Genomic DNA, 27,298 nt, shown 5'->3' with positions numbered 1-27,298 from the left:
TTTCGAAACAGCAAACACTTTCAAAAAAGTTTTATAATTAGACGGATGAAGTATATGCTATTGAATAATTTTTACTCAATATTTTTTTTTGAAAGTTTTTACTGTACTCGGAAAAATATATATGAAGATTGTGAAAAATGGCGGGAAAATAATATATTTTCATGTTTTTAAATTTTCTTCTACTTACAAACTATTCAACAAGCACACTTTTTTGTCATGTTCTAGTAATTATCATATTTATAAATATCTAAAATGATCTTCTTTATGTGTTTACATACCATAATGATATGTCTATAGATGTAAATGCAAGAAACGATGCATAGCATTTTGGGTCGGGATCGAAAGTCCGTTTATTATTAACCCATTTCTTTCAGATTTCCTCAGGTTTTTGTAAACAACTTATTAGACCGGTCTTTATAGGATAGTTTGCACTGAATGGAGAGTTTAACTTGCAAGTATTTTTGGCTGGATAGTTGTGAGTTTGTGGGTAATTAACAGATTAAAGAAAAAATGCTTGGTTGTCAAGTGTTTTTCATTTTGAAATTCACCTATCAACAACTCTTGTGAGGCTGGTCAACGACGTACGTTGTAGGTTGCTCGAATAACAAGAGATTGGCAGTTTAGTCCCAAGTATAAAGAGAATGAATGCCCATGTTCTTTAAAAACGTATATCTTTAGAAAAACAAAACTGAAAATACATTGAACATGTTCAAGAGAATCCTATGATAAAACATTAAGACATAATTTATCAACTTTTGTGTTTTACCCTAAATAATTCATTGAAAATATCTTTTATTTGAAAAATCATTTTGAATTCATTTTTGCTCTGTGTAATATGAAATTTAATACATTTATTACAAAGCCTTTGGACATTTTAAACTTTGGCTAACAATTCTAGAAACATGATATGGCTCAAATTTTAAAATAAAACTTTTTATCACTTGATTTCCTTATGAATCCTTTGTAAGAGTGGAACAAAAACTTTTAGTGAAATGTACGTTTTTACAGTCGTATAATACATATGTTTGTTCAGGAAAAAATAAAAATCAGAACAGAAACTGCAGACATTTGTGTCATTCATATTGTAAAATTTGGACAGTTTATATTGACTTTATATAATTTTATGAAAATACATGTAATGTAGAAATGGGATTGTTTTAAAATTCAATAATGTAGTTTAAAAAATGTAAGTTGACTCATTTATCATGTCTATGGCACTATCTTTTACCAAGTATGATTACAGGTTGCTTTCAGATGACAAAACAACTGTTTTACATAATCCATGTAGATATTAGTGTCTGTAAAGTGAATTGAAAATGATTTCTTAATTATTTCATCAATACATTCCATTATCTATAAGATTTTTAACAGTTGCAAAATGTAAGTTTAGATCCTTTATAAACTGTATACTGAAAGATGTACGCAGAAGAGTTCTTTGAAGCTTAAAAATTTTATTTCAAAATCATACTTTTTTAAAAGTGTAACCCCAAACAAGGCATAAACATGATAAAGGAACAAAAAGGGCACGGAAATATATTTGTTACGAACATATTTACAAAACGGAGGCAGATCCAGAAAAAAATATAAGGGTGGGAATGGAGGTTTTGTGACTCGTGTATTTACCTTCTCCATCCAGAAAGGGGTGGGTGAAGAGCCCAATAATTGCATAAAATAGACCATTTGAGCTATTCTATGATGCATCACATTATACATGTATTTTTGCATGTCAACACAACTTCATTACACAATTCAACCCATTGGTGTTTAATTTTTTCATAAGTTGTTTCCCTTTCGAATTTAGGTACATTAGGAATTTCAGTTGAAATAATTTGAATAAAACACCATATATAAGAATGCTTACATGTTTATTTGACAATTTGTCATTTGTTTCTTCATAGAGTTTTGATATTTTGTTTGGATTCAATATTTTAGACTGTCTTGATGTTCAACATTGAATTTATGGACTCCTTTGCTTTCCTTTTGTAATAGTGTCTTGTACTTTCACTTGGTTTGATTGATTTTCCTCCTGTTACCACTTTAGTATATCCTTGGGTTTTGCAGAGACCTACAATACAATAAGATAGACACTGATTTTCAGGACACAAGAATTTACTTATTTTTCTCTCCTCAATATACATGTATATAATATATATTTTTCTAGTTTTTGAGAATGTTTGAACATTTTATATCATAAAACTTTCAATAAAGTACACGACTCAGAGCCTAGTAGTCATAGTACACATTGATTTTTAAATTATACATGTAGTTAGAAAGAATAAAATACTAAAACAGCATATAAAACTTTTGAAAACAAGAAATGCTTAAAGAAACTTGTATATGGCATTGAGAAGGTGTTCCAAATATTCTAAATCAGTGACAAGTAGGTTCGGGTACTAGTCAGGGCAACAGCTGTATCAGGTTTTGAATCTGGTTTCTGAGTGACCAATATTTTCCTATAATGGTGGGTTGGGGGTTGGTTGACTTTGACCACATTATCAGAAGGGGTCATGTAGTGCTTGTATATCATGATTATTATATAATATTATACTACTCTACCAAGTTTGAGGTTTATAAAACATTTACACTTTACATTCATTGGTACATATGTGCTACATGTATTTACCACGGAGGTTTCCAATGCATGTAGTGATGGTAATGACACTCCATGATGCTGGTATGAAAACTTTAAAGAAATATACATTAGCTAAATGACTTGATCTTTGTTATATTTATATATTATTATTAGAAATATAAATTCAAGAACCCATACATTAACCAGTCCCCATGACCATATCAGATTGAGGCAGACTTTAAATAGTAATATAAGAGATATCTAATAAAAATGTCAAGATATAATTAACATTATGAATTGTTTTACAATAAAATGGAATTCTTTAAAAAACTACAGACCCTAAATATTTTCTTTGATATGTCTAATAGTATGCATCTGTTTTTAAAATATGAATTCCGATTTGTCAAGAGCTGAATGGTGACCACTAAAAGAAATGATTTTGTGCATATGAAATAATATTTAAAAAATTTGTGTGTGTTTATATAGAACACCTTGAAGGAAAAAACAATAATGTGTATATAAAATAAATTGAAGAAAAAAAATCCCATCCAGTCTGAGATTTGAACCCGGTACCTAACCACTTAGCTATCTGTGACTTGTAAAGAATATGATCACATTATATACTTAACATTGCATCTCACAAAGTTATATCATGTCTTAAATTTTTATATGCAAATTCGACTGAAATCTACATGTAGTACATAAAACCAAACTGCACTCTTTTGAGATGATACCTACTCCTACTGATCCTCAGTTAGGCATAATCTACATTTCTATCTGAGACAAGAGGCGTTTGTGTGGAGGATACGTAGATGTCTGCTATTATTGCAGACCATTACAAATGAAACATGCCGTCGACTAGCCTAGGCCTAAACCATATCATAGCGTAACTGTTGAAAGTATGACTTTTTGAAACAAGGGAGTGGGTGTCATCTGCACACAGTCGTCTCATACAATGCTACATTGTATAATACAACATTCGTTATGATTTTTATGCTAGTAATAACATGAATAATAAATATTGCGAATTTTGACTTATTAAATATGTAAATCACACCATTTGAAATTACCGGAATGCGCCGACTTGGTGACATGTCATATAAGATATGTTGCTCGGTCTTCGTTGTCGGCTGCTCCACACACGTTCTATCTTCAGTGACGCCATATACATCAACGTATTTCTGACACTCTCCGAAGGTAAATATATTCGTTTCCTTTAGAGGAGGCTTGAGGGTAGTTCACACTCTGTCGGAATATTGTCCTACACGGCATTCAGTTTTGGATCCGCCATATTCCGCGCACTTAGTGTGTTGACAAAGCAGCGCCCCTAGCGATCATCGAGGTTAAATTCAAGAACGATAACCGAAATTGCATTAAAATCGAAACATTCAGAGAGGTTTTAAAATGTTATATTGAAACTTTCAAAAAAAATATTTATTTCAGAGCATGCCTTTTTTATTTGTTTAATGTTATATAATGATATATTTTCATACCTGCTTTGCTGTTTTTAGATTTCAAAGGGATTACAAGTAGTGTTTTGTATAGATTTGCACTAAGCGTGAATTCTCCATGTTCATAATTATCTGTCCATAATTTTGGAACAAGGCGAAATAAATCAAAACTACTTTGTATGTTTTCCAAACATATCACGGTGAGTTAGTATGCTAAGTTTGGGTTCATTTCGTGAACATGGACTTATCACGAAAATGTGATTTTGCCTGATTTTTACGTGGAACCATACTTAATGATACGGAGAGGTATAGACCTTTTGTCGTCTCATCCCATTGGCACAGCTTCGCACACGCTTCAAAGTGTGATTTGTAATCTAAAGTCGCTGGCTTTATGTTCGGGATGCTCTGTCGTCCCTTTGCTGCATAGGAGCTGTGCGTCTCATATTTTGGTCTTGCACTGGAATACGACTTATGAGCCTGAGGTCGTCTCATTGTTACATTTTTGTCTTCCTTATTAAGATAAGGGCTAAGGTCGTATTCATCGCGTTCTGTGTCTGTCTTGTGAATGTCGTGAGATGAATCTTCTCCTGGCTCCTGATTGCTCTTCTGGCTCACTGTCAGTAATTGTGCAAGCTGTTCTAAACCCGGAGTCCATTCCGATTTGGCTGGGTGTATTAACAGGTTTTAAAGGTGTCGAGTGACTATGCCTAGACAACTCCAGTTCATAAGAGGCAATTTGCTGCTCAAGTTCCCTTATCGTGGCATTTATATCCTCCATGATATAAAAAAAAACATAATTGACACTGCTAGAATGTAATCCCACCGCTGCCACCAAAATTTGTAGCGTGTATCCCTATTAATTCGCAAAATGCGGCGGTTGAGATCCCTCAGATAACTTGCTGAGGATTCTAGCAGTTCAATATATACATATAAATGATTGAAGTAACGTATTTACAATTTTATTAATCAATTATGTACAAATCCCGGTGCTTGACTTTACTGTCGTGGCTCTGTTTGGCTCCCGGTTCTTGGCTCAATCCGGCTCTCAGCTCTGGTAGCTCGGCTCACTCTGGCTCCCGGCTCTTACAACGCGGCTCAATTGGCTCTTTTGAGTTCCAGCTTTTACAGCTCGAGTTTTGATTATTACGATTAATTAAAACAGGAAAGACTTGTTCAGTCACGTCTGATTTTAATCAAAAGAAATAAACAATATGAATATTACCTTTTATCTACGGTACTGCCGATCTTCTCACTCTGGAGTCAAGTGCCAAAATGATGTTGAATCCACCGCCTCGCTTCTTTATATACCCTTTAGCGAGACTAACGCCACCTATCGGTCATACTCCAAAATTAATGTTCTATTTTACCATTTTTACGTGCGCTCTCCGTGCGTTCACCGTACGCTCTCCTTGTCTTCACCGTGCGCTCTCCGTTCACAGTTTTGCGCTCACCGTGCGTTCACCGTTTACTGTCACTTGGAACACAAAGTCAAAGGATCGATTTTCATAGCAAGGCAAAAATGAAAAAAGAACGTGTTCATAAGAGTGAAAGTAAACTTCCTTATCATATCAGAAATTTAATTCATAAAGTACAAATATAAGGACTATCAACTGCGAAAATTCAAGGAAAACTGCAGATCACTCATCAATATCAAATGTTAGAATAAATCATTGTTATTATCATTACAAACCATAAATATTGTTCGGTTAAAAAGTGGGAGAAGTTCTACATGAGAGAAAAATGTAAGAGCCTGCAGTTATGAATTTAACCCTTATACATGTACATGCTACAAAGAACGAGCAACGAGCTCTGGTACGTGTACGAAATTGAGCCCACACGAATTATCATTTCAATATTTTCAAGTTTGGGCAAAAGCACAATTTATTATATTTCATTTTTTCTCACTTGACATGGATTCTATATACGTTTATTATCTTTCTTAAGCCCTCTCTCTCTCTCTCTCTCTCTCTCTCTCTCTCTCTCTCTCTCTCTTACTTACATCCGTGCCCAAATGTCAAATTGATTTGACAAGTATTTCTGATTATTTTACGCCTATATTTATGAGAGACATTCTCAATAAATGTATTTACTCCTTAAATTGTCTCATTTCCACAAATTTGTAATTTTTGCATCGTTTGTCTCTAATACAAAGATGAAATATTTTGCGTACATTTCTGCCTCACATATAGTTCAGTACAATAAACAGTTTTATCCGCATAAAAAATATACAAATATTGCACAATCTAAATGTACAATCATGGTCACACTATTTATTTGTATGTACGTACATTAATTCTGGGATTATTTTCTCAGGTCGATATACTATACATGTATATGCAGTAAAGTGAATTACGCAAAATCTGCGTGGGAATAAACCTTTTCTACTATTTAGAAGCGTTAAGGCGTCAACACGAGTTACTTGTTCTACCCGTGTTGTAGTGGGGCATAATCTGTAAAAAAAAAAAAAAAAAATATTGCACTTAATGATGCAAGCATGAAACTTTGCACACATGCTCTATAGATATTATTTTTACGTAAAAGAACGTTAGCCACCTCAATTTCTTCATTGGCGGCCATTTTGAATCCCAGATGGCTGCCGTCATGAAATTAACACAGACAATGTCGACTAAATAGGCTTTTTTAATGTCCAGTATTCATTGGAACTGATAATGAAGCTCTAATTGTAGAAAATAGAATCACAGTATATATATATATATATATATATATATATATATATATATATATATATATATATATATAAGCACTGAAAAGGCCACGACACTGTTGGTTATTTAAAACTCAAATTTTCGACGCAACCCGCGTCTTTATCAAGAGACATAAATTACATAAACAAATAACACACAAAAACGACAAGTATCGATAAACTACATTGGTGAGAAGAGTGATACACTATTGTACTGAGTGATAAAAATGGTGGTGGTTACGTTGTAAAGCGTGTTTACTGACTATGGTTTAGAGAGTTTGTACCATGGTCGGGTCGGGATGAAAATAAAATTATTCTTAGAAATTACAGAAATCAGAAGAATTTAGAGGGAAATCTTACAAAACAATGTGATTATGGAATAAAATGGTGGGAAGATAATGATATGGAGTGATTAAGTTCAAAACAATATTAGGTAGTCCGTACCATTGATGATTCGGATATGGTGAACAGCGAAAAATAATGATTGCCAGAAGAACACGATTAAACAACACACAAAGTCAATCAAAGGACACTGATCTAGCATTAAAATCAACAATCGAATAGGTGAATGGGAGAGAAGTCTAAGGAAAAAGATTCAATAATATTTTTATTTTTCAAGGTAATATATTTTTCAAGGTCAGACAAATTGAAGCCGCATTCTAGAAATTCTGATATCCCAACATAAAGAGCTATGCGAATCCGAATTTATGTTGATTTAGAATAATGTTTTACCATAGTTTAGAGGTCTTAAGATGATATATTAATAAAATACTAGTCTTCAAGGTCAATACATTTTTTCCTTTATTATCATCCCCCCTTTTTTTATTTTAAAATTTTAAAAATGAGAGAGAGAGAGAGAGAGAGAGAGAGAGCTATAAAATTTCATAATTCTAATGATTTCTTACGATGTTCTAACATAATTAGGAAGTATTGAAGGTCAAACAACAATCGCAATCCTGGGAATCCTCGCTATGGCTAAACAGGGAACTCAAGGTTAAATAAAGGAACTCAAGGTCAGAGCCTTGAAACCGGGGAAACGAATTGTATTTATATTAATCAAACAAAATAAGATATCTTATCGGGTGAATTTTGGCGATTAGGCTATGGAAACTGATTTTAACTAAGGATTTATCCTGGATTCATGCGCGTGAAATCATTCAAATTATTCATTCCACCTGGACGGAATGATTTCAAACGGTGCATCCAGGATTTTTCCGTGCTCTTTCTCTCTGCATCGGTCCATAATGGGTTATGATCAATAACAACCACTTGCATGTCTTGCCAAATGTGACCTTCTTTGTTGAAATGTTCCCCTACGGGTTCGGTCACGCGTTTGGTTTTGATGGTTGATCGGTGGTTGTTGGTCCTAAGTCTGATGTTTGTAGTTTCCCCAACATATTGTTGTCCACATTGTTTACAATTGATGAGGTATATGCAGTTGTTGGTTTTACAGGAGAGTTGACCCAATATTTTATACGTTTTGCCTGTAGTGAAGCTTTGGAACGTTTCTGAATTATGGCTAAATTTGCAAAGCAAACACCGCTTGTCAGAGCAAGTTGAAAAGCCTCCATTGGGTAGGGGGTTGTCTAATCTGGCCCTTACCACCAAATCCTTGATATTCCTGGGTCGTCTGAAGGACACCATTGGTGGCTCACCAAATTCTCTTGCCAATCTAGGATTATCCAAGAGTTTCGGGAAGTTATCCTTTAGGATTTTGTTTAGGTCCTTCAATGCAGGGTGGTAAGTGGTGACTAGAGGTACTCTACAGCATTTCGTTTTCTCCCTGTACTGCAACAGTGAAGACCTGTCGATTGTTTTAACCTCATCAATGGCATTAGTGACAGATAGCGGCTTGTAACCTCGTTTGTATAAATGGTTACACACACATATATATATATATATGTGTGTGTGTGTGTGTGTGTGTGTATACACGAGTATATATATTAGAATTGTAACGGACTGTCCACAGATATGTAGTGGGTTGATCAATCTCACAGACGCGCAGTCTATGAGGTTGATCACCACAATTCTATGAGGTTGATCAACACAATATATAGACAGTCAGTTACAAACCTATTAAGTGATCCATTTCCTCGAGGACCATTATGTGATAAGAGGTTGACATATGCACGAGAAACTGAGAAGATAATGAGTGCAATTATATGCATTTAATTTTCTTAACAATACAAACTATTTCAACCAGTTTTGGATTCAGCATCACATATAAATTCTGTCAAAAAAAACCCAATAGTATTTGTGTCTATAAATAGTTTTAAAAACTTAAATTGCAATATATCAATGGTAACAGTACCATACATGGTGTATGAATCGGCCAAAACTCTGATTTTCGCAATATTAGATAGCATATACCACCAGCATCAAATTCAACATTATGCCTCCGAGTGTCAATGTCTACAAACAGTTCTAAAATTGAAATGTTAATATATCAATGGTAACAATGGCAAAGTACATTTTGGTATTCAATGATTGAAACAAGTCCACGTCACAGATGAACCACTTCCACCTTCCCATTCCAAATAAACAGTCTTGAAATGTGAACAGTGATTATGTGTTACTGTCGATAAACGAAGACTCCGGATATTAATTTTTCTGTTGAAAGGATGAGACGTTAAATATTTGTTTATACCATGGAGAACTGACAATTTAATTTGTAATGCGTTGTATATAGTCTTTAGTCCTACGTAAATCCATGCAAAATTCAAAGTATTCTAACATGTTTCGTCCAATTTCACACCCAGTTTCTGACTCTCCTTTTCCAAACTTTGGAATTTCACCTTTTACCGTCAAGTAATCTTCAAAAATCTTCCCATCGTCTTTGTGCACTTCTAATGTTTTGTTGCTATTTAGTTAGCCTATGGTTCTCAGGCGTTTATGCGAATTCTGATGCCGACAACTGTTTATCATAAAATGACATTAAAATGTGGAGCTTGAGAAGATATAATTCTTATTTGATTGTATTCGTTCCTCAAAATAAAGGACCATTTGCGAACCTGTCGTTTATCAAACTATTTTGGTTAATATCCAGTCAAGTAATTACAATGATCATTTATACACTTCAGATTTCAAAGTGGATAAAACTTCTGGACTCATCACAACATACAGTGAATTTGATTACGAGAACACTACAATATATCAGTTTGAGGTTACGGTCAGTGATGGAATAAACAACGACACAGCCGATATAACAGTGGACATCAGAAACATGAATGACAACGCCCCAGTCTTCAGTGCAAAGAGGTACAAGGTCGACATTCCAGAAAACATAACTAATCAACCAATCGAAAGAAATGTAAGTTTAACTTCATATATCTTGTCGCAGAAATGATGTCATGTATTTTTCAGTTGTTAAAATTAACATTCATCAGTAGTTGATATAGATTTGCTATTGTAAAATGGAGTTTCAATGCTGTGTTAGGGTGTTTCTTAAATACGTATGAACATTTCACGCAAGTTACGTCCCTTGTCCACAATCTTTCAGTGTCTTATTTCTCTTCGTTTGTCTTTGGAATGTTCTAAATGAAAGGTGAATATAACGAACAGTGATCAATCTCATAACTCCTATAAGCAATACAAAATAGATAGTTGGGCAAACACGGACCCCTGGACACACGAGAGGTGGGATCAGGTGCCTAGGAGGAGTAAGCATCCCCTGTCGATCGGTCACACCCGCAGTGAGCCCACATCCTGATCAGGTAAACGGAGTTATCCGTATTCAAGTGTTCCAAGAACGGTCTAACAATTGGTATGAAACACGTCAGACAACATTTGACCCAATGATAGGATGTATTGATGAACTAGATCGCTATAACGACCATAGAATTTGCGAAATGCTGACTTTAATCAAGACTGTCGAAACCCCTGTACCATCAACTTGTTTTTCAGTAGCTTGCCTCGATTTAAAAACTGACCATACGAAGAACAAGCTCTTGCGTATCGAATCAGTTGAGATATATAAACACCATATGCAGGTGATAATGGAATATTGCTACATAAATATGGGAAGTTGACGATGGAGAAGCTGAAATCATCCCATTTGCCATACAGTTGAGCTGTCAGTTTGCCGTTAATGTAATCTGTACCTTTGATATTTGTTGTTTTCACCAATTGCAGTAAACTGCAATGATGCTCCAGGGTGGGGTCAATCTGATATTTGATTAAGACAAGATCCTTTGATCCGATCACGTAGATTGCTACACTAGGATCTGAAGTAACATTATAGAGGATCACGTCCGCATAACATTTCATTAATCCAATCAAATTCACGCTGTTGGGTTCTGGCAGCAATGATTTTCCCCATAAAACCTTGCATCAATATTTACGTTAAAGATGGCTGCGCGTATGTTAGGAGGCTGCACACTTGTCAAAACATGCATTACATATGTATAAGCAATATCTGCACTCTCTGTGGGTTTTGTTTCATTCAGAGGGTAAAAAACTCCGATGGAGAGGAAATGATCCAAGAGTGCTTGAAAAGAAACTTAAAATTAACTGACGAAAGAAAACAGTTGATTAGCAGCGCTCATATTCAAATCGTACCCATCCCTATTCATAAAAGAATCGTAATCAGCAATCACACGAAGTTGGAGGTGCATTTGATTTCGCTCGTTTTGTTACATGTATTTGTGTGAACCGAATAAATCAGGCATTATTTCAAAACTTTTGAAATTCCTTATATGGGTCGAGGCCTCTGCTGGTGGACTGTTGATCCAAATGGTCTCTACAACCCAGTAGCTAGGTACTTCGTTACTAGCTTGAAAATACGGATGTATATTTAATTACTGTGAGAAAATAAGTGTGGCACGCTAAAAAAAATAAAACCCTTACCGCTCAAAGGCCGTAACCGCCGAGCACAGGCCTAACTTTGAAGCCCTTCACCGTTCTTGGTGACACCTCCATATCAGTGAAAAATTCTCGAGAGGGACGTTGAATAAGATAAAATCAACTAATGATTATGCGTAGAATCAGAGTGATGTTTAACAAAATAATTTTAGGTCACCTGAGTCACTCACTTCTTTTAGATGACAGGAATGTAACCTGAAATTTATCATCTTAGCTCCCCCTGGGCCAAAACTGCGAACAAATGCCAAATTTTCAACAACAACAAAACTACGGAAAATGAAAGGGAAGACATCAATTTTAGTGTGCTAAAACAATTCTTCCTAATTATTGGTGTTTTGGACTGATGTTGTGTTTGTTAATTATTGGTGTTTTGGACTTATGCACCGCTTGTTCATCATTCTTGTTTTCTATCGATGTTCTGTTTGTTAGTTATTGGTGTTTTGGATTGATGTTCTGTTTGTTAATTATTACTGTTTTAGACTGGTGTTATATTTGCTAATTATTGGTGTTTTAAACTGATGTTCTTTTGGTTAATTATTAGTATTTTAGCCTGATATTCTGTTGGTTAATTATTGGTGTTTTAGACTGATGTTCTGTTGGTTAATTATTAGTGTTTTAGACTGATGTTCTGTTGGTTAATTATTAGTGTTTTAGACTGATGTTCTGTTGGTTAATTATTAGTGCTTTAGACTGATGTTCTGTTGGTTAATTATTAGTGTTGTAGACTGATGTTCTGTTGGTTAATTATTAGTGTTTTAGACTGATGTTCTGTTGGTTAATTATTAGTGTTTTAGATTGATGTTCTGTTGGTTAATTATTAGTGTTTTAGACTGATGTTCTGTTGGTTACTTATTGGTGTTTTAGACTGATGTTCTGTTGGTTACTTATTGGTGTTTTAGACTGATGTTCTGTTGGTTACTTATTGGTGTTTTAGACTGATGTTCTGTTGGTTAATTATTGGTGTTTTAAACTGATGTTCTGTTGGTTAATTATTAGTATTTTAGCCTGATGTTCTGTTGGTTAATTATTGGTGTTTTAGACTGATGTTCTGTTGGTTAATTATTAGTATTTTAGCCTGATGTACTGTTGGTTAATTATTGGTGTTTTAGATTGATGTTCTGTTGGTTAATTATTAGTGTTTTAGACTGATGTTGTGTTGGTTAATTATTAGTGTTTTAGACTGATGTTCTGTTGGTTAATTATTAGTGTTTTAGACTGATGTTCTGTTGGTTAATTATTAGTGTTTTAGACTGATGTTCTGTTGGTTAATTATTGGTGTTTTAGACTGATGTTTTGTTGGTTAATTATTGGTGTTTTGGACTGATGTTCTGTTGGTTAATTATTAGTATTTTAAACTGATGTTCTGTTGGTTAATTATTGGTGTTTTAGACTGATGTTCTGTTGGTTAATTATTAGTGTTTTAGACTGATGTTCTGTTGGTTAATTATTGGTGTTTTAGACTGATGGAACATCAGTGGGTAATTATTGGTGTTTTTGGACTGATGTTGGGTTTGTTAATTATTTATTATGGACTTATGTTGTGTGATAAAACATACTTTCTAGTGCTTATTGGTGTTTTAGACTGATGTTCTATTTGTTAGTTATTGGTGTTTTCGATTTATGTTCGGTTTTTAATTATTGGTGTTTTAAACTGATGTTCTGTTTGTTAATTATTGGTCTTTTGGATTGATGTTCTCTTTGATAATTATTAGTGTTCAGTTTTAGATAATTTTTGTAATTGATTTGTCGGTAAAATGGACGATATTGACCTACTGTTTATTTCATTGTGTGAATACTGTTACAGATCAGTGCCAGTGATTTGGACCAGGGCCAGAATGTGACCTACTCCCTGAAAGAAGACTTCCAAGAATTATTTTCCATAAACCCTACCACAGGAATCCTGTCTGTTAAGAACAGCAAGAAACAGTTGGATTATGAGAAAAAAAGCATTTACGTTTTCGAGGTTGTTGCTACAGATGGTAAGAAAGAAGAGAGGGACGTCTTTATCTTCCTAAACCCTTATCACACAATTCTGTCAAGCTTTGTATTATCTGTGTCTAGTCACATATATTGGGGTTTTTTCCTAGACAAAGCTAGAAGATACATAACTGAAAAGGTGAAGATAACGAATAGTAATCAATCTCATAACTCATATAAGGATAAAAAATGAAGAGTAGGCCAAACATGGACCCCAGGGCATACCATAAATCTGTTCCGTAACTCTAAATTAGTATCCATCAACATTTTTCATCTCTCACTTCTTGAGAACAATCAAAAATGGACATATGATTGTTAACCAATTTACTCTATGTTATCATCCATCTCTGTTATTGAGACAATTGGTTCCACCTAGTGACGTGTTGATTTTAAGTCAAATAGATTCATTATGCTGAATAACTTATTAGTTGTATATAATGCCGTTACAGAAACATTAAAAATGTTAGTTTGGAAAAATCTTAATTATTAGTGCATATGTACCTTTAACAAGGTTAGGATAATTAAATTTATATATAATGTATATGTTGAGAAGAAATATTTTTACTTCTCAAGTTATGAGTCAATAGAGAGAAATCTGGCCGAGAGGTTAGAGCGTTCGTCTCTCATGCGGAAGGCCAGGGTTCGAATCCCGACCTCGACAGACCTAATTCGTTAAAACAGGTCGTGACAGTTCCATCGTCAAACGCTCCGCATAAGGTGTGAATGTCACGAGTCCTCGGAGATGACCTTAAAAACGGATGATCCGTGTCACAGTAGGTGTGGCACGCTAAAGAAACCTCACTGCTCAATGGCCATAAGCGCCGAGTATAGGCCTAAATTTGAAGCCCTTCACCGGTCTTGGTGACGTCTCCATATGAGTGAAAAATTCTCGAGCGAGACGTTAAGCAAGATACAATCAATCAATCAATCAATTTGATATTGAAAATGTCATCTTAGACCTTTAGACATTTTATTGATACTCTAGCGCCAATATCGGAGGAGTGCCGAATGAACAATGCCAGGGTAATGTTTGATTATTTTATATGAATGTTAGTCCTTTCTTTACGAATTAAACAGATGAATGTAAAACTTATATGGTACCAATTTTGATGCACCATATGCGCATTTGGACAAATCATGTCTCTTCAGTGATGCCCAACCGAAATGTTTGAAATCCGAAATAACAATGAAGTGTTAGAGCTATTATAGGGAAAAACAGTGTGCCAAAAAAGTGGAGTCAAATTCGTCTAAGGATAAGAGATATGCGTGAGGGAGATAATCCTTAATTTTGAAATGAATTTCTAAATTTTAAAACGGCAATTAAATATACATCCGTATTTTCAAGCTAGTAACGAAGTACTTAACTACTGGGCTGTAGAGACCCTCGGGGACTAACAGTCCACCAGCAGAGGCCTCGACCCAGGGGTCATAATGTAAAACTTATACGGTACCAATTTTGATGCACCAGATGCGCATTTCGACAAATCATGTCTCTTCAGTGATGCTCAACCGAATATAATAAACTGATCCATTTAAAAAAAATCCTACAAAAATACAAATAATTAGAATTTAATGTAAAACTTATACGGTACCAATAATATAATCTGGAAAAAAAGATAAACGACTATATAATGAAATTCCTGGGATAAGTTACTCTGATAGAAGAACATCTCTTTAATGAATTACTATAGAATAATATTCCCAGCATAAATTACTATAATAGAACAATATTTCCTGGGCAAGTTACTGTAAAATATCATATCCGATAAAGTACTATAGAATAACCCTTATATGATGATATATCGTAGAGACTACGGATTACTCCGTTTACCTGATTTAGATATAAGGCTCACGTCGGATGTGACCGGTCGACAGAGGATGCTTACTTCTAGGCACCTGATCCCACCTCTGTTATATCCAGGTGTCCGTGTTTGCCCAACTCTCTATTTTGTATTGCTTATAGGAGTTATGAGATTGATCACTCTTCGTTATCTTCACCTTTCATCGTGTAGGTATTGCTGTAGAATAAGTATATATCATGAAGAAATTGCTTTAGAATAAGGTTATATGGAGGAATTACTATAGAATGATATATTCTGGATGGATTACTGTAGAATAACATATCATGGAAGAACTAGAACCGTACTATACCAGAAATAGCAAAACAAGATATTCAATCACAGTTAGACATTCAAATTTCAAGTTCTATGAATTAAAAGAGCAGTGAATCAGAGATGTGCTAAAAGGTTTCTTATGAAAAAGGTGGGTGTTGTGGATGAGAGCATTATTTTCTGTCTTTGATGCATGATAAATGAATACTCAGCTCCTCTGTAAAATTTAGTCTATGATTTTTAGATGGCAACCCCGCTCTGCAAGGGACCGCTATCGTGGAGGTCAACTTGACTGATGTAGACGATACATGTCCACTCTTTAACAAGTCAATTTATACTGGGGTGATCATCAAAGAAAACCAAGCTTATGATAACATCATACAGGTAACACATTTTTATTGACTGACCACTACACAGTTTTATTGACTGATCACTACATATTTTATTGACTGATCACTACACAGTTTTATTGACTGACCACTACACATTTTATTGACTGATCACTACACAGTTTTATTGACTGATCACTACACATTTTATTGACTGATCACTACACAGTTTTATCGACTGACCACTACACAGCTTTATTGACTGACCACTACAGTTTTATTGACTGAGCACTAAAATTTTATTGTCTGATCACTACAGTTTTATTGTCTGATCACTACACAGCTTTATTGACTGACCACTACAGTTTTATTGACTGATCACTACAATTTTATTGACTGACCACTACACAGTTTTATTGACTGATCATAACAGTTTTATTGAGTGATCACTACACAGTTTTATCGACTGACCACTACACATAGTTTTATTGACTGATTACTACACAGTTTTATTGACTGATCACTGCACAGTTTTATCGACTGACCACTACACACAGTTTTATTGATAACCACACTGGAGGTTATTTGTGACTTTTGTGTATACTTCCGTCCGATAGAGGCATCCCAGCTCAGACATAACAGAGAGACAAAATCTGTTTCTGGGAACCCAGAAGAGAAATCCTCTGCTCTGGTTTAATTGGAGTGGCCAAATAACACAAAACCTGGCATGGAATCTTTACAAAAGAAGTGACTTCTTAATGGATTCTTATAGAATAGTTTTACTTGAAGTAGCCATCATTTTGCCACCCATTGTATGTGGGGACTGGCAAGTGTTGCTGTATCTATTTCAGAGAAATGTAATGGAGAGACATTACAATAACATAATGTTTGAAAAGTTACAACATTTACCTTTAGGAAGCATGCATATATATGTCTAGTAATTATACACATAATGGTCAGAAATTTTGCATATACATTTCCAGTTATGATTCACTAAAGAATTTAGGAACATATAATTTTCATTCTATTTCTTATTATTCTTAATATTTTTCGGTACTTTTGTTTTCGAAAGTGTTCTTAAAGATGGTTCAGTGGATCGAGGTAAAAGCGTCACAGTAATTGATAGGGATGGTCTGTAAATGTTCACACTTGGTCTCATTTAGGTCACCTGAGTCACTGAGTCTTTGTATTTGGTATTTAGGTCACCTGAGTCACTGAGTCTTTGTATTTGGTATTTAGGTCACCTGAGTCACTGAGTCTTTGTATTTGGTATTTAGGTCACCTGAGTCACTGAGTCTTTGTATTCGGTATCTATGTATACGTCATTCCAAAACCGTCTCCTGTCGTGCTATTGATACTAAATTCAAACACAATAGATATTTAGAACATAATAATTGAATGTGTTAATAATTTAACATTTTCAACTTATTAATAACTACAATTCCATTCTTTTCAAATTTGACATTAAGCATCTTTGAGGCAAGGAGAACATAAGCTGTAAATTTTGGGACTCATGCATCCCCAATCTTAAAACATCATCTCTACAATTACACATCTGTAACATCATCTCTACAACTACACATCTGTAACATCATCTCTACAACTATACATCTAAAACTAATAGCATAGTCATAATGAGCAGGAGGGCCTCTACAAAAATTGTGAATTTCCTGATCCCGGGGTTGAGGTTCTGACTTCAGAACGCTGTCAAACTTAGCATATAGTGTTTATAAATATCTATAAACACACATACAATCATGTCTAGTTATTTCATAAAGGAATTTATCATACACATACATGTCTAGTAAATATACAAATAAATATCTATAAATACACATACAATCATGTTTAGTTACATATTCACAAGTCAAGGGTTATTGATTCGTTACCTCGCACTAACCCTTTACACCAGTGACTACCAGAATGTTAAGCTCGTTCTGATTTTTTTCAACAAAAGAGTGGGAACCAATGATAATGCGGTTCTATTTATTACAACGCGAAGCGAGAGATTCAAATAAAAACACGTGTATTGATACCTACAGTTATGGCTATTTCAACCATTTAAGCAATATTGTCTTAAGCAAAAAGGTCTCCTAACTTGATCTACTATCAATAAACATAATTAGCGGTGTTAATAATACAATTGCGCGTGTTTATTGATCAGTACAGCAGTATGACATCGCGTCATTTGTATCCATGTACACCATAACAAGATGCAGTGATTTCATTGGATCTTTTATTCATAGTGGATTGCGTAATGGTCTAATGATCCCAACTTTTATATTGCGATTGATGTCAAGGGTTAGTGCGAAGTAACGAATCAATAACCCTTGACTTGTGAATATGGTTTAGTTATTTCACAAATAAATTTATTATACACATACATGTCTAGTTAATATACATACGCATATCTAGTTATGGTACAAATAAATGTCTGACCATTATTCCCAGAAAGCTTTAGTTAATATTTACTTACCGGTCGCCGTTAATCAGATTCCCATATTTATGTAGCAATAATTCATTAGCACCTGCATATGGTGTTTATATCTCTCAACTGATTCGATACACGAGAGCTTTTTCAGACTACTGATGGACAAGTTGATACTACAGGATTTCAACAGTCTCGGTTAAAGTCAGCATTTCGCAAATCATACAGTCATTATGATAATTTAGTTTGCCGATACAACCTACAGCCGACACATTGAGTCAACTGCTGTCTGACTTGTTTCATGGCGATTGTTAAGCCGTTCTTGGCACACGAATGTTGATTACGGACTACTCCGTTTACCTTATTAGAATATAGGGCTCACAGCGGGTGTGACCGGTTGACAGGGGATGCCTATTCCTCCTAGGGGTCCGTGTTTACCAACTCTCTATTTTGTATTCCTTATTGGAGTTATGTGATTGATCAATGTTCGTTATCATCACCTTTCATCAATGGTTACCAAGCGAGCATTTTACACATGTGTCGCTCGTATCATGACTGTGTCAACCCCAAGATGTGAACAAAGGTGCATATTGATCCTTCGCAAACACTCGGCATTTAAAGTGAGAATCACTGGCCTTTCGGATGACATTATAAACGGATGTATCATGTTGCAGCCGGCATTGTCGCGTTAAATTACCATAATTTCTACGGCCCTGAGTGTTAAGTCTAAATTTGTGGTAGTTCACCTATAGCTGGTGACGTCTCAATATGAGTGGGAAAAAAAATCTTGTAAGAACGTAAAACAAACAAGAAAAATATTTTACACTTACCTGACTAGTTCTTCAACACATGTATGTCTTCCTATTATACACATATATGTCTTCTTATCATACAGTAACATATCTTTGAATTTTGCATGTTCATTGGTCTAGTAATATTACATGTAAAGTGTGCAATGTAATTTACAAGGTGAAAACGCAGCTGAATGTAAATGTCTGAATATAGCAATTCTGAATCAGAAATTGTTTTTCTTTGTCGGTAGGACTTGGCTACAGATGTGGATACTCCATCGGAGAATCTAGTGTACAAAGTTATCAACAATTCCAAGTTTGAATTTAATGGGAGTAAATTGCGACTGCTACAGGGACTGGATGTAGATGGCGATGGTCAACCATCTCTTATCAACTTGACTGTCTCTGTCACAGACAACTCGACAAATCATAACTGCAGTGCCACTTCCATTGTCCAAATCAAAGTGGAAAATGTGAATGATAACTTTCCGAGGATCGACACGCAATCTTGTCCGGAGACAATTTCACAGAACTTTAGTGGCGCTTTATGCAGTGTTACTGCTTCAGATGACGATTTACACAGTTATAATTTTACATTCTTTCTTACTCGATCCTATGGAATTTTCACCATTGATGACTCTACAGGCAATATAAGTGTGCCAGAGTCTCACACACTCAAAGCAAATGTCACATATAATGTAAGTGTGGTGGTCAGTGATCACGGTAGTCCACCAAAGATGAATCATTCTGTCATCGAGATTTTTGTTAATGCATCAAACCATTTCTGTCCCGAGTTTCTCAATGCTAGCGTCACGGTTGATATATTAGATACATCATATCCCAAATCTGTGTGGAACATGACAGCAACTGACCGTGATAGTGGTCCAGAGGGGGAAATTATATACACAATTATTAAAGATGATGGGGATTTATTTAAAATCAATCCTGTAACCGGGGAAATTATCCTGAAAAAGTCACTGAATTGTAATCACCCAAACACGAAATATATACTCAGCGTGAAAGCCCAGGATCAAGGCTTTAGCCGAATGTCCACCACGGGGAATGTAACGATTAGAGTGACGAACATCAATGAAAAGCCGAAGATTAAGAATATTAATTATGAGCTTTGTGTTAATCTCCCACTAATGGCTAACACAACTATTGCACGAGTGATAGCAGAAGACCCCTACTCCGTGTGCATGGGGAACAAGTTTTTAGTTAATTACACCTTGACAGATTCTAAGGGTTTGTTTCATATGGACAATGGGGTTATATCAACAGTCGAAAGCATAACCAATGGAACGCTGAACTACACACTGGAGGTCACAGTTACTAACGGTCAAGGACTTACTGATACCAAACCATTTCCAATCTCATCTGGCAAGAAAGGAGAGCCAGTATTTAAATCTTCAGTGATTGAAAAGTCGATCGATGAGAATACCAAGTCCAGCACTTCGATACTGACCATGGAAGCAACCGGTAATCCCAATATTAGCTACAGCATCAAAAGTGTATCCAGTCAACATGACGCTTTCAAAATCAATAACACTACTGTAAGTACGTTATTACATGTATACATAAGTAGCAAAGATCAATAAGACGTAATATTTACATTTCCAATGATTAATGCAATAAGACGTAATATTTACATTTCCAATGATTAATGCAATAAGACGTAATATTTACATTTCCAATGATTAATGCAATAAGACGTAATATTTACATTTCCAATGATTAATGCAATAAGACGTAATATTTACATTTCCAATGTATTTGCCCTTGCTATCCTTACACTGTGTAAAGGTAGTCATATGATTTGATTATGATGATAATAATTGATAATAATAATAAAATTTATATAGCGCCTTATATAAAACAAATTACTCCAAGGTGTTTTACAAGAGTCAGACGAGGAATATAACGATAAAATACAATTAAATGACAGTATCTTATATCTGTATCCTCTTGAATGTGTAGTAGTTGTGAACAATGTGCGAATGAATGTTGATAAATATAAGACAAAGGCTCCGAAAGACATGAAAATAGAACGTTACTATAAGAAAACATTTTTTTTTTAAATATAGAAGGGTATGAAAAGCGACGCTTCACGCCAATATACTTTCTATGAATTAAGTGCTAAATCATTTTAAGAATTATGCAGGGGTGAAGCATTGCAGTTCATACTGTCATGAAATGCGAAGATAACGAACACTGATCAATCTCATAACTTCTATGAGCAATGCAAAATAGATAATTGAGCAAACACGGGCCCCTGGATATACCAGAGGAGGGACCAGGTGCCCATGAGGAGTAAACATCCCCTGTCGACCGGTCACAACCGCCGTGAGCCCTATATCTTGATCAGGTAAACGGAGTTATCCGTAGTCAAAATCAGTGTGCCAAGAACGGCCTAACAATCGGTATGAAACATGTCAGACAGCATTTGACCCAATGATAGGTTGTATTGATAAACTAGATAGCCATTCGACCATAAAATTTGCGAATTGCTGACTTTAAACGAGACTGTTGAATCCCCTTCACTCTCAACTTCTTTGTCAGTAGCCTGCCTCGATTTAAACACTGGCCATACGCAAATCAAAATCAATTTCTTAATGATAATAACCAGAGTTCACGATATTGCATACATGAAATTATTAAATTTCGTGAAAGCTTAATTTCCATGGGTTTCATGGTACTCCTATCCTGAAAACAACAACGACATGTAAAATGTATAGAATATTTCCACATACATAAACCATATCCACGGAATCACATTCCAACGGAAGTGCAAAATCTAAATTATTTACGAAATGGCCCCCACGAATTTAAATCATTTCCCAATATATTCCATTGTATACATACGTGAAAGGGATTAATACTGATCCTACGGTGAATTGTACTCATACATAACATAAATATTTATAGAGATTAAAACTAATCCTAAAATGAATTGTATACATACATAACAGAGATTAATACTAATCCTAAAATGAATTGTATACATACACAACAGAAATTAAAACTAATCCTAAAATGAATTGTATACATACACAACAGAAATTAAAACTAATCCTAAAATGAATTGTATACATACATAACAGAGATTAAAACTAATCCTACAATGAATTGTATACATACATAACAGAGATTAATACTAATCCTAAAATGAATTGTATACATACACAACAGAAATTAAAACTAATCCTAAAATGAATTGTATACATACACAACAGAAATTAAAACTAATCCTAAAATGAATTGTATACATACACAACAGAAATTAAAACTCATCCTAAAATGAATTGTATACATACATAACAGAGATTAAAACTAATCCTACAATGAATTGTATACATATATAACAGAGATTAAAACTAATCCCACAATGAATTGTATACATATATAACAGAGATTAATACTAATCCTACAATGAATTGTATACATATATAACAGATGAATACTAATCCCTACAGTGAATTGTATTCATACACAATAGAGATTAATGATAATCCCATCAATGAATACTTTACTTTATTTATTGTATTATTCTACTTTGCAGGGTGTAATCACTTTGGTAAAGGAATTGGACAGAGAACAGGAAAATAGCATATCTATTGTTGTAATTGCTTCAAATCAGATAGGAACCTGCAATTCTCAGGTATGGGGTTCTGACGTAACTATATTATTACCATTATCACCGTATTGGTAAAAAAAAATTGGTGAAGAGATTTTTATCTTTAGATTTTGAACTGCAACCTTATACAATGTAGATTAGGTAATTTGATCATTCATGTATTTATCTGTTACTTTGCCGAATAGGCCACTTTGATTTATCTTACTTTGTCGAATAAACCACTTTGATTTATCTGTTACTTTGTCGAATAGACCACTTTGATTTATCTGTTACTTTGTCAAAAAGACCACTTTGATTTATCTGTTACTTTGTCGAATAGGCCACTTTGATTTATCTGTTACTTTGTCGAATAGGCCACTTGGCTTTATCTGTTACTTTGTCAAATAAACCACTTTGATTTATCTGTTACTTTGTCGAATAGACCACTTTGATTTATCTGTTACTTTGTCGAATAGACCACATTGATTTATGTTTTACTTTGTCGAATAGGCCACTTGGATTTATGTTTTACTTTATCGAATAAACCACTTTGATTTATCTCTTACTTTGTCAAATAGGCCACTTTGATTTATCTGTTACTTTGTCGAATAGGCCACTTTGATTTATCTGTTACTTTGTCGAATAGGCCACTTTGATTTATCTGTTACTTTGTTGAATAGGCCACTTTGAGTTATCTGTTACTTTGTCGAATAGCCACTTTGATTTATCTGTTACTTTGTCGAATAGGCCACTTTGATTTATGCTACTTTGTCAAATTGACCACTTTGATTTATCTGTTACTTTGTCGAATAGGCCACTTGGGTTTATCTGTTACTTTGTCGAATAGGCCACTTTGATTTATCTGTTACTTTGTCGAATAGGCCACTTTGATTTATCTGTTGCTTTGTCGAATAAACCACTTTGATTTATCTGTTACTTTGTCGAATAGGCCACTTTGGTTTATCTGTTGCGTTTTCGAATAGGTCACTTGGATTTATCTGTTACTTTGTCGAATAGGTCACTTGGATTTATCTGTTACTTTGTCAAATAGCCACTTTGATTTATCTGTTACTTTGTCGAATAGGCCACTTTGATTTATGTTACTTTGTCAAATTGACCACTTTGATTTATCTGTTACTTCGTCGAATAGGCCACTTTGATTTATCTGTTACTTTGTCAAATAGGCCAATTTGATTTATGTTTTACTTTGTCAAATAGGCCACTTGGATTTATCTGTTACTTTGCCGAATAAACCACTGTGATTTATTTGTTACTTCGTCGAATAGACCACTTTGATTTTTCTATTACTTTGTCGAATAGGCCATTTTGATTTATCTGTTACTTCGTCGAATAGGCCACTTTGATTTATCTGTTACTTTGTCAAATAGGCCACTTGATTAACCTGTTACTTTGTCGAATAGGCCACTTGGATTTATGTTTTAATTTGTCAAATAGGCCACTTGGATTTATCTGTTACGTTATCGAATAGGCAACTTGGAGTTATCTGTTACTTTGTTGAATAGGCCACTTTGATTTATCTGTTACTTTGTCGAATAGGCCATTTGGATTTCTGTCTTACTTTGTAGAATAGACCACTTTAATTCATTTGCTACTTTGTCGAATAGGCCACTTTGATTTATGTTACTTTGTCGAATTGACACCTTTAATTTATCTGTTACTTTGTCGAATAGGCCACTTTGATTTATCTGTTACTTTGTCAAATAGGCCACTTTGATTTATGTTTTACCTTGTTGAATAGGCCACTTTGATTTATCTGTTACTTTGTCGAATAGGCCACTTTGAGTTATTTGTTACTTTGTTGAATAGGCCAATTTGATTTATCTGTTACTTTGTTGAATAGGCCACTTTGATTTATCTGTTACTTTGTCGAATAGGTCACTTTGATTTATCTGTTACTTTGTCAAATAGGCCACTTTGATTTATCTGTTACTTTGTCGAATAGGTCACTTTGATTTATCTGTTACTTTGTCAAATAGGCCACTTTGATTTATGTTTTACCTTGTTGAATAGGCCACTTTGATTTATCTGTTACTTTGTCGAATAGGCCACTTTGAGTTATCTGTTACTTTGTTGAATAGGCCAATTTGATTTATCTGTTGTCTTGTTGAATAGACCACTTTGATTTATATGTTACTTTGTCAAATAGGCCACTTTGATTTATGTTACTTTGTCGAATAGGCCACTTTGATCCCTGTTGTGTTTACCTGTTACTTCGTTAGATGGACCACTTTTTCCACTTTCTTCCTGTTTTTTTTTTGTTTTCAGGTTGTTATTCAAATTATGGATGTAAATGATGAACCTCCTCACTTTATCAATCTTCCATACCACACCAAAATAGAAGAGAACAAGACTCCCGATTGTCTTTTTAATGTATCGGCAATGGATCCAGACGAGAAAGGGGAGGTAACCAGCTTATGAAGCCCTGCAAAAGGGCTTACGACTAAGACAATAATCCTCTTTTACTATTTATCTTATTATTTAAATTAACTTATGATTTTAATGTGAATAAGAAGAATTTGATTATATAATTGGCCTAGTTGCACAACGTGCAAACGGCTTATAAAATGGTGAATGATGAGCGGGTGTCCCTGTAATAGTGTGCCTATTTTGTGTAATCAACTCCTTTCACACCTTTTACTTGACATTCCTCAAACTTTGCACAGTTGTTATGGATACAGTAAAGATGTGCATGTGCCGTTTTGAAAGTGATCAGACATTTTTCGAAAAACGTAACAGTAGTCAAACTTACACATTTTAAGCACTTCTTGAATAGACGGTATCTACAATGTATTTTGTGTAATCAACTCCTCTCACACCTCTTACTTGACGTTCCTCAAACTTTGTACAGTTGTTATGGACATATTGAAGTTGTTCATGCGTCTTTTTGAAAGTCATCAGACAATTTTTGAAAAATTTACATGTAGTTGAACTTTGTCATTTTTAAGCCCACTCACAGCATTTATTCGACATCCTTCAAACCTTGTACAGCTGTTATGTAAGCATTGAAGATGTGCATGTATGCTTTTGGAAGTGATCAGACATTCTTTGAAAAATTTACATGTACATGATGTAGTTGAACTTTGTCATTTTTAAGCATTGTACCCACTTTGTGTAACCAACTCCTCTTACAGCTTTTACTTTGCATTTTTCAGACCTTGTATATTATAGATGTCATAAAACATTGAATATATACATGTGCGTGCCAATTTATAAGTGCTTCTGTTTGGGGGGTTGGTTGGGGTTTTTTTTGGGGGGGGGGGAGGAGGTGGGGGGGTTGTTTGTTTGTTGTTGTTGTTTTGGTTTTTTTTTTTGGTGTTTTTTTTTTTTGTTGAAAAATTTAATATATCATTTTCCCAGTATGTTTTGTACTGCTGTTTCTATGATAGATAACATATTTTAAAGCAACCCGGCCACTTCTGTTCTTGAATTGATTTTTATGTAAGTATGATATTACGAAATTAATGCAGGTGGTGCTTTTTTTTAGAACTATGTAATAATTTTAATGTTAGTCTTAAGTTCTTTTGTAAATCAAGGCACTGTTTCTTAGAAAAGTACCGATTCTTAGTAAAAGCACTGAATTCTCCGTCAGAATATTTATTTCTTGATAAATGCTGATTCTTAGTACGACCATTGTTTCTTAATAAATACTGATTCTTAGTGAAAGTACTGATTCTTAGAAAAATACTAATCCCTAGACGATAAAAGGTGAATTTATTTCTTAAACCAATGCTAATTTTTAGCAAGATCATTGATTATTTGAAAGAGCTCTGATTTTCTTATTGTAACACAATTGAAAATCGCTGACGTTTAATTGGCACGTAAGTCATAACTTAACTTATATATATATATATATATGCAGTTACTTTAGACATGAATTAAAAAAAAATCCGAAAGGATAAAAATCATGTTATTGAAATAAGTTTCGATGTATGTCATTAGACGGCACGTATCATGGTACAGCAATGTATGTTTGCAGATTTGTTCAGTTTCGCGTTTCTATTTTCATTTTTTTCCTGTCACATATCAAGCTGAAACTTGCTGTGTAGCTTATATGTGACATGAACATGTTGTAATTTTGATCAATATCAATCTTTCTTACGGGAGTTTTCCTCCTTTATTTGAAATTTAATGTTATTGGAGGGTAAGTGAGTTCTCCTATAGTTATCAAGTGAGGACCTTCCTATTTTTGTGTTTGCATGGGTATCGTAGATATGCACGTGACAAGGATTTGGATTTTTTTTTTTTTTTTTTTTTTTTTTTTTGATTTTTGAGAAAAATACAGGTTGTTGAACTTGGTCACTTTTAAAGAAATAAGTATATGATTTCTCTCTCTAAATCCTCCCATAGTTTTAAAGTAAGATACTTCTTGATTTATATACTGTTTGAATGGGTATTGAAGATGTGCAGATGGCAAGGATTTTGATTTCCTTCATTTTGTAAT

General features: G+C 34.3%; 1 protein-coding gene across 1 annotated transcript in view; it reads left to right on the top strand.

Moving 5' to 3' along the window:
- LOC125670462 (protocadherin Fat 4-like) overlaps positions 1-27,298 on the top strand; it is a 249,559-nt gene that overhangs the window by 129,567 nt on the left and 92,694 nt on the right. Inside the window, exons 30-35 of the mRNA XM_056161239.1 lie at positions 9,808-10,037; positions 13,392-13,566; positions 15,920-16,059; positions 19,475-20,776; positions 22,783-22,881; positions 25,123-25,260. Of these exons, the coding sequence (XP_056017214.1) occupies positions 9,808-10,037; positions 13,392-13,566; positions 15,920-16,059; positions 19,475-20,776; positions 22,783-22,881; positions 25,123-25,260 (2,084 nt within the window). The remainder of the gene's footprint in view (positions 1-9,807; positions 10,038-13,391; positions 13,567-15,919; positions 16,060-19,474; positions 20,777-22,782; positions 22,882-25,122; positions 25,261-27,298) is intronic.

This window comes from Ostrea edulis, chromosome 4 (assembly GCF_947568905.1).
Source record: "Ostrea edulis chromosome 4, xbOstEdul1.1, whole genome shotgun sequence".
NCBI classification, from domain to species: Eukaryota; Metazoa; Mollusca; class Bivalvia; order Ostreida; family Ostreidae; genus Ostrea; species Ostrea edulis.
Note: the sequence above shows the minus strand (reverse complement) of the source record. Positions and strands in the feature narration are given on the sequence as shown.